The sequence below is a fragment of the Dreissena polymorpha genome, chromosome 14, assembly GCF_020536995.1.
Source record: "Dreissena polymorpha isolate Duluth1 chromosome 14, UMN_Dpol_1.0, whole genome shotgun sequence".
Taxonomy (NCBI): Eukaryota; Metazoa; Mollusca; class Bivalvia; order Myida; family Dreissenidae; genus Dreissena; species Dreissena polymorpha.
In genome coordinates, this window is record NC_068368.1 from 18,888,491 (window position 1) to 18,904,047 (window position 15,557).

Consider the following 15,557-nt stretch of genomic DNA (forward strand, 5'->3'; position numbering starts at 1 on the left):
TGGTACATTGAAGCCAATATTTTTCAACAAACTCTTTCATACCTGGCCAATAGAAAATCTGCCGCACTTTTGCAAATGTTTTATCAACACCTAAATGACCACCTAAAGGTATATCATGGAAATAATGTACAACATCAGTGTAAATACTTTCTGGAACAATGATCTGGGTTTGTAGTTTATCATCATTTTCATACCATTTACGACAAAGGAGACCTTGTGATATTCTCAACCGATCCATCATGCGCCACAGTGTTTTGACGGTAGATGATTTGTCGCTGACTGCTTTCCATGGTGGTTGCTCTGGTGATTGTTCTAAAAACTGGATAATAACTTTAAGATCTGGATCACAGAGTTGTTTTTCTCGAATGTGATCAGCTGACCGGTTTGGAATATTACCCATAGTTGACTTCAACAGAATATTAGAAGAATCAGGAGCTTGCTTAACAACTCTACTTGGAATAGAGGATTGACCAATTACAACATCAGATGCTGTTATCATGGTGAGGGGCGCTGCTACCTCTCCTTGTGAATCTTGTTGCAGATTTCCACTTTCCTGTTTAGCACACTTTGAAAGAGGCGAGCGTGACAATGCGTCTGCATTTCTGTGTGTGAGACCTGCACGATGAGTGACTGTCAAATCATATGTGCCCAGCTCTTCTAACCAGCGCGCAACTTGGCCAGTCGGATTCTTGAGAGTTCGCATCCAGTTGACCGCAGCTTTGTCTGTTCTCAAAAGTATCGGCTGACCATAGAGATAACAGTGAAACGATTTTAGTGCTTGCACAACAGCCAAAAGTTCTTTGCGTGTAACGCAATATGAGCGTTCATGGTAATTAAGAGACTTGCTGTGATAAACAATAACTACTTCAACATTATTTTGTAGTTGAGACAGAACTGTTCCAGTAGCAAAATCACTAGCATCCGTATCAAGAATGAACTTTGCTCCTGGTATTAGATAGCCAAGAATGGGAGAAGAAATAAGAGCAGATTTCAAAGTTTGAAATGCACTTTCGCATTCAGTGGTCCACACAAATTTTACGGACTTATCAGAAACCTTATTCAAGGGTTTTGCAATTGCAGCAAATCCTTTTACAAAACGTCTGTAATAGGAACAGAAGCCCAAGAAACTCTTGACTTCTTTTGCAGTACTGGGTGTTGGCCAGTCCTTGACAGCTGCGATCTTTGCAGGGTCAGTTTGGATACCAGCTTCGGACACAATATGTCCTAAGAATTTTACTTGTTTTTGAAAGAAGATACATTTTGATGGCTTAAGCTTCAAATTGGCTTGCTGAAGACGCTTGAAGATATTTTTTAACCTAATTAGCCCATCGGATATTGTTAAGCATGGGGAAATAATATTATCCATGTACAAGACACATATTACCCATTGCAGACCTCTTAGTACATTTTCCATCAACCACTCAAATGTAGAAGGAGCATTAGCGAGACCAAAACTCATGACCGTGAACTGGTACAACCCCATGGACGTTGCAAATGCAGTCTTCTCTTTGTCACTATCTTTCATGCTAACCTGCCAGTAGCCACTGTTTAGATCCATTGACGAGAAGAATTTAGCACCGCTTAGTGCGTCAATGCAGTCATCCACTCTTGGGAGAGGATATGCGTCTTTTACTGTAACTTCGTTAAGTCGCCTATAATCAATGCAAAACCGCGGTGTGACGTCCTTTTTGGTTACTAACACTACTGGAGATGCCCAAGCATTGTTAGATGGCTCAATTATGCCTCTGTGTAACATGTTAGATATCTCCTCCTTTTCAATTGCCCTTTTACCAAGTGGTAAACGACGAGGTGGTTGTCTGATGGGGGCTGCATTTCCTGTATTTATGTTGAAATCAGCTTTTTCGGATTCATTCAAGTGAACAATGCTACGTTCAAAAAGTTCTGTCAAATGTGAAGGAAGTGATTGACATGGCTCTTGCTCTGTAACTCGTGCAATGCGTGGACCATCGCTGCACTCGTCAAATGACTCACATGTACCTAACGCTGTCATTGCATCTAGAGTAGCAGGCTCTGACCCAAAATTAATGACACTAACTTTTGCATCCGAATTTGAAACATCGATAATGCCACCAACAGCACAAAACCCATTTTTACTTATCAGATCGAAAGAGGGCTCAATAAAACCTGTTGGACCCAAATGTTCTGAGAACGGTATGTTTACCGGAATCCATGCACGGGAGTGTGCCGGAATTTTGGTGGTATTTCGCACCTCAACTCTACAAATTTGTAAAGCAGTACCACCCATCCACAAAGGAATTGTTTTACTCCCAACAGTTAGACATGAACGTCTAAAGCTGATACTATCAACATTTTCGCTAAGAAAATCTTAGCCAATAATACAATCAGACTCGATATCACACACAATAAATTGAACAACAAATGAAATTAAACTCAACTTGATTGTCAACTGCACTCGGCCAAAAACGTTCATATTTTCACCATTAACCGTGTGAAACGTTTTCTGCACTGGTAATAACAAAATTTTATTTTCTTTCTGCAACTCAGAAAATTTTCTACTTGAAATCAACGACATTGTTGCGTCACAATTAATAAAAAAAATACTATGTAAAATTGTACCAGTAGCATAAAAACCATTTTCATATTTACTAATATCTGCTCCAGAACGAGCAGTATGAATTCCGACGACCGGAACATCATCACATTGAATAGGTCTTCCAAGTGATTTCGCTGACACTTGACCGTCAGCACCAGCTACAATTAGTTTTCCGAGTTTGATAGACAGGGGTTAGAACGAGGTTGAACATCAGGGACCAGGGGCAATGGTCGGTGATTAGGGGAACGGAAGTAATTATTCGCTCTATCATCTCGACCAGGTTTCGAGGAGGGACGCACAAAATTGCGTTGATCATTGGCTGCAAACGTATTGTTTACGTTTTTTGGACAATTTCGCCATAAATGCGACGGCGAATTGCATCCGAAACATCCACGTTGTGACCTACTCGGCATTGAACGTTGATCAAGGGGACAATGGGAACATACTTTTTCAATATGTTCAATTCGGGCCTCGAGCCGCTGAACAACAGTCAAAATCTGTGCTTCATACTGTGAATCATCGTGAACATCCAAGGCACGGACAGGGGTTGATTGGGGATTGCAAAGAATAGCCTCGTAGCGTTCTATGACGCTGACGGCGTCGTTAACTGTGTGACAGTTGTTATCAATGCAACAGCAGTGCATATCACCTGAAATTTGCTTGCATAGCTGATTTAGTGCTAATCGCTCAACTGCAATGCTATCAAGATCAGCATACGCTTTTTGTGCAAGCTGTCTGATATCATCGGCTAAAGAAGCAATGGATTCGCCACGCATTCGCCGTCGGTTCTCAAATTTGGATAACCACAAGTTTTGATGTTTACTGCTACCAAATCTCTGGGAGAGCCTGGACGTCAGTATTTCATAGTCACGACGTTCCGATTCTGATAAGCTCATGTAGTAGTTACGAGCTGCACCGCGGAGACTGCTTGCTAATACTAGGACCTTTGTTCTATAATCCCAGTACGAGAGTTCAGCACAATCCTCAAAATGGGACATGTACTGCTCAAAGCACTTGGTACCATCATAACTGTCGGGTTTTATTAGAGAATGTTGTATTGGTACATTATACGTCGAGGGGTGGGAACAATCGCCGTGGTTTCTGTTTACTGGAATAGAACTTCTAAATGGATTGTTGTTTGTTTTATTTTGACGCATTTCAGTGGTAGACTGGGTATTTTTAGGGTCTTCTGTTACGGTATGCTCATGATTAATTTCATCAACAGTATTTAGTGAAGAGTGGTCACTTAAAACGCTTCGTCTATCAAACGATATTTCTGGATCTGGCGATGCCATAATTAAAAGGTGGAGTCTGCCAATATTATTACAGGATAGTTGTATTTAATTATAAAATCTGACTTAGATCTATCTTATTAAAACAATTAGTAAATTCGTCTGTTATTTCATTTCTTTTTCTAGGCGTGGGTTTCGATCACTCGGCTGTGTATGTAAATAAAATTTGCCGCACTTCTGACGCCAATTGTTGTATGTCCCACCCTTAGGTACGGGCAATGTTAACCTTCTTCATTGTCTTCCAAGTGCCCGTGTCAGGATGGCACTTTCAATAATGTTAAGAACACTGTTTCACGGTTTCAAAATCTTGTTTTTATAGTTATTCAAATTATTCCATATGCATCAGTTCTCATATGAACAAAATATCATTGAACATTAAAATTACAAGTTTAATAATGCCGATAAACTTTCATCTTTAAGCTCTCTGGAGTTTCTAACGAAGCGCTCATTTAATCGGACAACATAACGCTTACCATCTTTGGAATGGTGAATGACGCCATACGAAGTTATAGTAATCTAAATTTAAATGAAGAAATCAATAGATTTTACATGAACTTTCAAAAAGTGATCTGAACTGATCTTGACATATAGAAGCCAAAAGTTTTTTATCGGCGCTATTTATACCCGTCGCTAAGCACTTTAGGATTTAGGATTCTGCGTGATTCTGCGCACTTATGTCTTAGGAATTTGGCTAAGCCAATCAAAATGACTTAGGATTGCGACAACCAATCAAATGCATTTAGGAATCCTAAATCCTAAACAAAGTTCTCTAGCGGCAAAACATTCAACAATAATATTATATTTTAACTAACAAAATAACATTTTAGGAGAAAATATAGATGCGCAAAAGATTCTATATCTAACAATAAACAAATATACTTCTCTCTGGCCTAAACGAACATGCAGTTATGACAGAGAAGAAATATTACGGTACAAAATATCCGAAATATTTCAACAGCTGAAAAGTACTTTTTAGGAATGGCGAATTTTACACAAATAACAACATATATGAACATTTAATGACTATAAAATAGTGTCTTAAAGAAACTTATAGTCGTATTATTATAATAATACAATTTTTAGTCACTTAGAAATGAATATAACCAATAGAATCATTGCAAGATGACGGTTGGACTAGCTTCCTTAAAGTTCGGACTTTGACAGTAAGTTTTGGAATTCAATTTCTGTTTATAATCATTAGACAAAACATATTTAAATGATTACTCTATCAGTTAATATAACAATTAAACACTTCAACCATAATCTGGTGTATTGGATAGTGTAATGGTTGAGTAAATGATGATATAAACAATAGCAGTTTGTTTACATTATGAAATAACAGATAATAAACAAGTTAATGAATACACCAGGGCCTTACAATACTATTATGTCTTTGTAAGGACATGTTGTTGATGTTGTTTTTCATCCAACAACTGGGGCGTCATCGAACTGCCTTTGCAACAGAAATCCAGTGAAGGTAGTCTGCCCACCACGAACGATTCCAGCCAAGCCCTGGTCATTGTCATCGTGTCTCACGTACACACGATCTCCTTTAGTTAGCGAAACGGTGACGGTTGACGCCGCAGAGTCCCACTCACGGCCGCCGCCTCCGTTCACGTACATCGTTGAAAGCGGGATGTTGTTTTTAAATACGGTGACGTGTCAGGCTTTTTCCGCCCTATGCCACGGGTCCGAAATTCGGCCCCATTCCCAATGCAAATCTGGTTGTTTTTTTCCCAATTGAAAAAAAAAATTCCCAATTCAAAAAAAAAAAAAAAAAAAAAAAAAATTTTTTTTTTTTTTTTTTTTTTTTTTACCCTTTAAATATATAAGTTGACCTGATCTGGTGTGGAAAATAGAAAGTATTGCAATATTAAATTATCTGTTGCCTTGAATTTGTTTTAAGAACTGTAAAATATGTTAATGATTATTTAAGACTTAACTTTTTTTCCTCAAAATCCGGCGCTTCCCGCGATTTTTTTCACCTCAAAAAGGCCAAGCCTTTTCCCCAAATTCAGATTCAAAAACCTGCACTAATCACACATGTTCATAATATTTTGTAAAATTTTAATAATAAGTTATCAAAATAGTCGTTATTTACCAGTTAACGGCTTCTTTGAAATATAAGAAACACTGTTTTAAATAATTTACATGCGATAACTTTTCCCAATTGAGCCAATTTTGCGATTAATTTTTTTCCCAAAATGGGGGTTTTCACGACGCGAAATTCCCAAAATTCCAGTGTGGCGTTTTCCCAAAATGGAGCGGAAAAAGCCTGCGTGTGTCATGCTATTGTCATATGCCATGATTGTGCACGAGAACGAGTATACACCACTTACTGGAGCCGTGAATACACCAGTGGTGGCACTATAGCCGCCTACAGATTGTGCTGAATCGATATTGGTCAATACATGATCGAAAACGACTGTCTGACCCGGACCCATGTGATCATGTGCAGTACCAATCACTGCATAAAACGCCACTGCATCGCTTTCATATGAACGCCGCACAGCACCTGTTGACATTTTCAACATTATCTGAACATGTAAATAAATTACAAAACGGACGATCGTTATCAAAACATAAACTTGTATTTGTTCGGTTCGGTTTCGTTCCTGTGTATCGAATAGGAAAATAACAGTGTACTTAGCGAGATGCGCTTTGGAGCACAAATGGTTAGCGTGTGGCTATGATATTAATTAGACAAAACATCATTTTGAATGATATATAATCAAATTATAACGAAAAATCAACTTTTTCTGAAAAAAAATGCATTATCAAATATATATATAACAAGGTTTTCAACTCAAAATCAACCAAAAACGGGGTGTATCGCTTTGAACAGCCAAACCTTCATCAATTGTGCAGCGATTGTCACGAACTCGGTCTTATTCAACGCAAAAATATATTTCCTTTTCTGGAAATGTACATATCTTGCAAGAGTTTTACAAATGCTGGGTAAATTTTAAGAAATAACACGATGCACAAATCGCGTGACCTACTCGTTGTCGATCGGACCCGATTAATGAATGAAATCTTCAGATGCAAAGACACACCTTCGCATTGGACCAATGATATCACTCGTGTGTTTAAAATGTCAGCCTGTTGAAATGAACGTAAACACTGGTTTCAAACGTCGCTGATGCATTAGTTTTGATGCATAATTTAACGGCAATAACAGTAAGATTGTTTTTTCATACGTTTTATTGAATTATGGTACCGAGGTTCGTGAACTTTGCAGGGAAACTGCCCTATACTCCGTGAAGATTTCAGTCTTACATCGGGTCTGATCGACAAGAATTAGGTAACGCGAGTTGTGTATCGTGTTATTTCTTAAATTTGACCCAGCATTTTTAAAAATCTTGCAAAATATGTATATTGCCAGAACGGAAATTCATTTCTGCGTTGAATAAGACCAAGATCGTGAAAATTGCTACACAATTGATGAAGTAATGGCTGATCAAAGCGATGCACCCCGTTTTACGTTGATTTTGTGTTGGATACCTTGTTTTAAATATATTTTGATAGTGATTTTTTTTCCAGATTTTCGTTATAATTTGATTATTTATCATTCAAAATGATGTTTTCACTAATTTATATCATAGCCACACGCTAACCACCTGTGCTTTGGAGTATTGAAATCGCTTTCAAATCGGACTTTTATATATTCATCGTAACGGTATTTTGATATATTACTGCAAAACGGTCAGTGTCAGGTGAATACTGGCGAGATATGATATCGATTTTAAAATAATAGTTTAACTTAGAGAAAAAGACAGCTGTATACAAACCATGATTGATCCGAGCATTGCGTTCCTTTTCGAGCTTCATTTCTTTCTGAACATATGTCAGTTGTCCCTCAACCTTTGCAAGCCTCTCCATAATGACACGAATTTCGTCTGCACTAACCTTTTCTGGCAATATGGCTTTGGCAACATCCCAATATGTCATGCAACCGAATAATATGAAACAACAACTGAACTTCATCTTTTGCTACTCTGTTCGCATCTGACACAGGACAGTGAGACTTTCGCAATACATAGCACATAATAGATTGACGAATAAGGACCAATCTTAAAACACGATTTCTAACAGATTTCAAAATTCTCACGGCAATAGCGCATGTTGTGGCAATATTGAATCAATAACACTTCTATAGATAGGAGTCTTTATACATTTCTTAGAAAACTGGCAATTTTCGGATTCTTTGTATGGGACCGGTAAGGGGACAAATACTAGACGGATCTAGGATTTGACACGACAGCTGTAACTCCTCCGCAGCAATTGTTCATAAACTTGTCCATGTTCTCGGTTCCAAAATTACTGTCAAAACGCGTGTGTCTTTATGTATAAAAAATGTTCGGTGATTTGCAAATATTGCAAAATAATCTATATATGATTGATACATGGAGATTCGTTACCTGTATGAGAAAGAGCGACATGATCAGGTCTTAAGATTTGCACTCAAATCGTGCTACTCTAAGTGACTTCGAGATTGTGGCGTAACTTGAACATGCCATATATTCGTCACTTTATTTTTTTCTAATTTTTTACTTACTTCAGATTTAAAAATGTCAGTTGTCAATGAAAGGCGTATGCATGATGACTTAAAACAGGAAAATTTCGGTAAGTTAACTGTCCGCCGTGATATAGGTGATTTTTATATAAATAAATTGATAAACACATAACAAACTGTCTGTCCCCCCCCCCCCCAGCAAACCACTGTTCTAGGAGGGCTTTGCTACTTCTTATGTATTAGTTATGGAATGTTTTGAATAAGTCCGAATCAGCCAAACTGCACACATCAGTTAAGTATGACACATTAACTAAGGGCCATAAACGCGGAATTATGGTAGCAAAAGTAATGGTTATTGTGCACTGCACCTCGCTTCAGTAAATTATATTTAGTCATGAAATTTAATTTGACACCTCTGATAGTTTTCAAGGTATGCCCTTGACAAGAAACCCCGCAGAAGTCCGCATGAACGATAAGAAGACAGCATGAGGTCAATATGCGCACTCTTATATTGTTTCTTGTGAAGGAGAATATTTAAGGGGCCTTTCACAGATTTTGGCATATATTGAAGTTTGTCATAAAATGCTTTATATTGATAAATGTAAACATTGCTTTATATTGATAAATGTAAACATTGGATCTAAAAAGCTCTAGTAAAAAGCAAGAATAAGATCTGGGGGAAAAAAGTAACCCTCAAATGGGCTCGAACCATTGATTCCTGGAGTAAAAGTTTATCGCTTAGACCACTTGGCAATCCGTACTCATACAATGTTTATTTTGAGTATACTTTATATAAGCAATTCTCGTAGTGTCACAAAATTTTACGACAACAACAAAACACTCCAAATTATTAAATCGTTTCGCGTTGAAACGCTCAGAAAATGCATATAATGAATATTTTACGGCATAAAATGTTCATTATTACTGTTTCCTCACAAATATCATAATACATGTACAACGAAAATTTGCGAATCCGAAACATTTTTTATATTTTTTTTTCATTTTACCAAAACGTAAAAAGATTCCTTTATAGCATGATTTTTATGTAGTCAACAGCCACTTTTTTCACGGATTTTTTTAAATTATCAAATCCGGTGAATAAGCATTGGTAAATTGATTTATATGTTGCGCCAAGTGAGTGCATGAAGACAGGTACGTCCAACCCATATACAGGGATTTTTACAAATGTTTTAAGTGAACGCGTCACATGCAATGAAAAAGGTACTACATATTTGTTCTGTGTATATATTTCGCATCGTACAACACGCATTACAACACAGGTTAGTTGAGATGCGACACCTATGGACATAATGAACGCACTATGGTAATACGGTGTTAAACCGGTGTTGCTGCAGAAGATTTGGATGATGCCAAACTTTTAGTACTGTACAGTCAAGTAAAGATAGGGAACCATTTTTCGCCATGTCAAGTTTACCTTTACACTGTCGCTTTTGTCGAAATTACCCTTTACTCCGTGAAGATTTCAGTCTTAGATCCTGTATGATCGATGTTAAGTGGGTCACGCGAGTTGTGTATCGTGTTATATCTTAAAAGTTGACCCAGTATTTGTAAAAATATTGCAAGACATGTACATGTCCAGAAAGGAAATTTATTTCTGCGTTGAATAAGACCGAGATCGTGATAATCGCTGCAAAATTGATGAAGTAATGGCTGTTCAAAGCGATACACTCTGTTTTCGGTTTATTTCGAGTTGAATACCTTGTTATATATAAATTTGATAGTAAATTATTATTTTTTTCAGAAAAGTTGATTTTTCGTTATAATATGATTATTTACCATCCAAAATGATGTTTTCACTAATTAACATCATAGCAACACTCTAACCACCTGTGTTTTGTATCGGTGTTCTTACATGTACTATGCCATTTGTAGATATATGTACTGCGCAAAAAACAGCTGACCATGCGCGGATATTGTTTATTTTGACCACAGTGTTGTGTTAATGAGTTTGTTTTCGGCGTAGGTGTCTTTCACAGGTTTTGACCACGCTGGACCTTTATATTGACCGATGGATTCTTGATTTAAAAAAAATCCTACCAGTAGGACCCAAATAAACACATGGGATTTGCTTATTTGTGAAAGATAACAAAACTGCGCGAAATAGAAAACGTGCAAACTACTAAAAGTTGACTCTTTTAAATTATAAATTGATATTGAAATTGACCTATACTTGAATTGATCATCTATTTTGTGTAGTGTAGCGTTAATAACACTCTTATTCATAGACTAATTTAGAAATTATAGGCATGCAGCATTGCATTATAAACGATTTTCAGCGTGAACTATTTTATCGCCAATGAAAGGTCTACAGAGGGTTCACGCTCAATTCTCAAAATCAATACACTTTGTGTGCGTCACTTTGTGTTTGGAACATTGTCAGCGCCAGAGAGTTTATACTTTGTTTTCATATTAACGATTACTGCAAAAGTGCATTCTGTGCAGTAGTATATTTTATACCATACATGTATTGATGTTTCCTATCCAAATATATTTTTTTCAAAAAGCTATTTTAAATCGTTTTCATTTTTGAACTTTGAACATGTTAACCCGACTGACTCTTAATTTTTGGCGTCGACTTTTGTCGGTTTTTCTACTCTTGTGTGTGTTTTCGATCATTTTTGCGAAACTGAATTGATGTCATGAAAAAACTTGGAATGCACTTTTGTAAAGTACACAAACAAGTTAACCAAATATACACAGTTTTGACGACCAACGAACAATATATTTATGGGATGTTAATTGTAACAAACAACTTATGTTTTCTACCTCATTAAAAAAGACACAATAACAAAGTGGTCATAACTATTGTTTCAAGTTGGTATTACTACGTTATGGAAATAAACCCAATGTTAATGAACGATCTTTTTGCTGAGTCAATTATCTCATTATAATACTGACCATGGTTTACGGAAATTACTACTACTGTCATAACTTTACTAGTTTATCTTATTTATTACATAACATTCAATACCTTCCATACGGAAAGCTAATAATGGATCCACCGCCTCTACCCTACAGCTTTTAATTTTCACAAATAAAAACATACATAGGGCAATATGAATTCCGCACAGAAATCGGTTCAGTTTAAATTATTTGACAGCGAAACGCCTTTTATCCATTGTTACGAGGTATTTGCTATTGCTATGTAGAGTCGATACAAATAATTGACGAGGTGTATGCTATCTCTATATTCAGTCGATTTAAATAAAATAAAGAATAATTAATATGATAATAAGAGAGAAAACATTTAAACCGACTGCTCCGGTGAACATTTACTTTACACAACATGTACAATAACACACTATTTCAACAACGTAGCTCGTAACAGTATTATTTTTTGTATGGACATGATGTTGATGTTATTTTTCATCCAACCACTGGAGCGTCATCGAGCTGCGGTGGACTGTTCATCAATATAGACTCCAGCTAAGCTACATAATTATATGGTCATTGTCAATGTGTTTCACGTACACAGTATCTCCGTTAGCTAGAGTAACTGTGACTTTTGACGATGCAGCATCCTACTCATGGCCGTTAACTCCGTTTACGAACATTTTGAAAGCGGGGTATTTTTTTTGCAAGGTGACATGTGCACTGTGTGCATCAAATGCCATTATTGTGCACGAGAACACATAGACACCGCTCAATGGAGCCGCGAATACACCATTGGTGGCACTATAAACCCCTAAAGAATTTGTTGAATCGATATTGGTCGACACACGATCGAACACGACTGTCTGGCCCTGCCCCATGTGTTCAGTTGCAGTACCAATCACTGCATAGAACGCAACTGACTCGCCTTCATACAAAAGCCGCCCAGCACCTGATTGTAAATTGTAACATTTTATACATTATGGGAATATCTTAAAAAATTATGGAACAGACGATCATTATTAGAACGTAAACATTGTATATACCGGTAAATTACGAAAAATAAAAAACCTAAACACACAGATGTTATATGTCACAGTGTTGTATTTCGAAATAAGCAATTTTGAAAAAGTCACACTCGTGAACTCCATAAGACTAATTATACAATTGCATTATTGTATATATCTGCATTCGGTTTCGTTCCTGCTTGTTCAATAAGAGCATATCCGCATACTTAGTGAGCTACAAGTATTTAAAATTTCAAATCGTTTCCAAAACGAATATGTACATATTCATCGAAACGGTATTCAAATATATTCTTGCGAAAAGGTCAGTGTCAGATAAATACTGTCGAGATAACATACAAATTTCTAAAAATGTGTGCTTGAAGAAACAAACACAGCTGTATACAAACCATGATTTAACCGAGCGTTGCGTTCCTTTTAGAGCTTCAGTTTTCCCTAAACTTTTGTCAGTTCTCCCTCAACCTTAGTCAGTTTTCCCTCAACTTTTGTCAGTTCTCCCTCCACCTTGGTCAGTTTTCCTTCAAGCTAAGCAAGCCTCTCCGTGATGACACGTATTTCGTTAACATTAACCATTTCCGGAAATATGGCTTTGGCAAGAACTCCATATGTCACGCAACCGAAAGTAATGTAACAAAAACTGAACTTCATCTTTTGCTGCTCTGCTCGCAGCATCTGAAACAGGGCAATGTCAGTTTCTGCAATGTAAAAAAAAATGAATTTACCAATAAGGAACAATAAAGCTGTCGATTTTAGAACAAACATTCTCACAGTTTTTAATATTCTCATGGCATAGCACATGTTGTGGTAAAGTAAACGAATTTCATATCTATAAATAGGAATTTTGAGACTTCTTTAACTGGCAAAATATAGCATGTTCATATTTCTTATAGCTCCTTAAGTTTCAAGACGTCGTACGAATTTTTAAATGAAAGAGGCCAAAGAGGAGTGAATTGAGAAGCAACGTATTAACATTATCAACGAGATGACCACAGGCAGTCTTAAACAGGTATACAGCATCCTCAATACCCACAGGAAGACCAGTCAGCCCAATACAGTGTTGTAGCAGACGCTGATGGGAACCTTCTGACCCAGAGTGCAGCAGTTCTGAACAGATGAACCAAAAACTGTAACGACCTCTATACCTATCCGCTTCAACCAGACCCAAGTTTCTTTAGAACGATCTCAGACCAGAAGCGGACTTCGAAAGTCCGTCCTTAAGGCGGAGGTAGAAAAGGCAATGTGCAGTCTGAATGAAATTAAATCGTTAGGAATGTACAGCGCTCCTTCCGAGCTGATTAAAGGTGCCTTTTCACAGATTGTGGGATGAATTGAAGTTTTTCATTTCATGCTGTATATTGATAAATGTAAACATTGGATCTAAAAAGCTCCAGTAAAAAAACCGAGAATACAATTTAAGCGGCGTCAAGCAAATGATGAAAGCGGCGTTTACCAAATGATGACATCGTTGTAGACCAAGTGATTGCAGCTGTTTGTTAACCAAGAGATTGCAGCGGTGTCAACCAAAAAATGAAATCAACGTCAATCAAATGATGGAAACGGCGTCAACCAAATGATGTCAGCGGCGTCAAGCAAATGATGACAGCGATGCAAACCAAATGATGGCAGCCCAGCAGTGTCAAAAAATGATGGTAGCGGGGTCAACCAAAATATGAAAGCGGCGTTTACCAAATGATGACAGCGGTGTCAACAAAATAAAGGCAGCGGCGTCAATCAAATGATGATAGCGGCATGATTGCAGCGGCATCAACCAAATTATTACAGCGTCGTCGACCAAATGGTGACAGAGGTGTCAACCAAATGATGGCAGCGCTGTCAACCAAATGATGGCAGCGTTGTCAACCAAATTATAAAAGCGGTGTCAACCAAATGACGACAGTGGCGTCGACCAAATAATGACAGCGGTTTCAACCAAATGATGGCAGCGGTGCCAACCAAATGATGGCAGTGATGTTAACCAAGTGATGACAGCGGAATCAACCAAATGTTGACAGCGGCGTCAAACCAATGCTGACAGCGGCTTCAACCAAATGATGACAGCGGCGTCAACCAAATGATGAAAGCGTTGTCAACCAAATGGTGCAGGCCAACCAAATAATACCAGCGGCGTCAATCAAATGATTGCAGCGGTGTCACACAAATGATGACATTGATGTCAACCAAATTATCACAGCGGCCTCAACCAAATAATAACAACGGCGTCAACCAAATAATGATAGCGGTGACAACCAAATGATGGTAGTGGAATAACGCAATGATAGCAGTGGCGTCAACCCAGTGGTAATAGAAAAGGGCGTTTACCAAGAGATGACGTGTGAGTCAACAAAATTGATACAAGTGACGACATTCGAAGAAACCTCATCCTCTTGCTGTAAATGACGTTAACTCTGCCAGTGCCTACTTAAACATGGTGTGGTGTCAACGAAATAACGTGAAGTCAGGTAGTGTATTCAGACTTAAACAATTGTACATCGTATCCATGCTTGAATACACAGTTATTCTATGTCACGTCACTAGGCATAACAACATAACATTAAATAACAAATAACAAATAATAGCCATTATAGAAAACAAATACAAATAAATACTCTCGATGGTAAGAACACGTAGGTTCTATCAAGACGGCACTGAAGTTTATTTTACAGTTTTATTAAGAATTGTATTTCTTTTAACAGAAGCTTCTTTGATAAATGTACACACATTATAAATTATTATTATAAATGTTGTGATATTTTTATGTTTAGGCATTTGCTTCGCTAAGAGAATGTCCTAATTAGGCGGTAGTAACGTAAATATACGATACTAAGCTATTTAATACTAATCATTTTAGAGCTGAGTTCCATATTTCTTAACAAAAAAGCTGTTTACACTAGATGCAGGCGAGTCTAAAGTATATTTGCGTTGAATATATTCATTCAGTTGTGACATTGTACGGAGCCATTAGCCTAATTATTGTCTCCGAAGTTTATTGTATTCGATGAATCATAACGTCGTCATAATGCTCAAAAGCGATGCAATACATTAACGGATTTCCGTGCCAAGTTCGTTCAGTTCTTACAAAAGAATCAATATATCGATGCCACTTCTAGTTAATTATTCGTTGCGAGCGTTTTTATTATTTCTCGCGAGCGTTCCCCTCATAACCTCTGTAACTTTCGTTTTTTTCCCGGTACAATGTTCTGACACCCCTATAGTTGTTTATTCACGCAAAAATAAACATGTAAATCTATATCGTAATG

At 37.3% G+C, this 15,557-nt stretch overlaps 1 protein-coding gene across 1 annotated transcript; it reads right to left on the reverse strand.

The window, feature by feature from the left end:
• Positions 1-5,999: 5,999 nt before the first annotated feature.
• LOC127856895 (uncharacterized) lies at positions 6,000-7,764 on the reverse strand. The gene is made up of 2 exons (XM_052393090.1): positions 7,659-7,764; positions 6,000-6,382 (listed from the first exon to the last, which is right to left on the reverse strand). The coding sequence occupies exons 1-2, from the start codon at positions 7,747-7,749 to the stop codon at positions 6,015-6,017; spliced, it is 459 nt and encodes a 152-aa protein (XP_052249050.1). The 5' UTR covers positions 7,750-7,764; the 3' UTR covers positions 6,000-6,014.
• Between the last annotated feature and the right edge of the window lie 7,793 nt (positions 7,765-15,557).

Excerpts from the sequence above, each read along its gene's own strand:
- LOC127856895 (XM_052393090.1), bottom strand. The coding sequence starts at position 7,749 with ATGGAGAGGCTTGCAAAGGTTGAGGGACAACTGACATATGTTCAGAAA. Across the intron at positions 6,383-7,658 it reads CAATGCTCGGATCAATCATG|GTGCTGTGCGGCGTTCATAT; the intron begins GTTTGTATACAG and ends AAATGTCAACAG.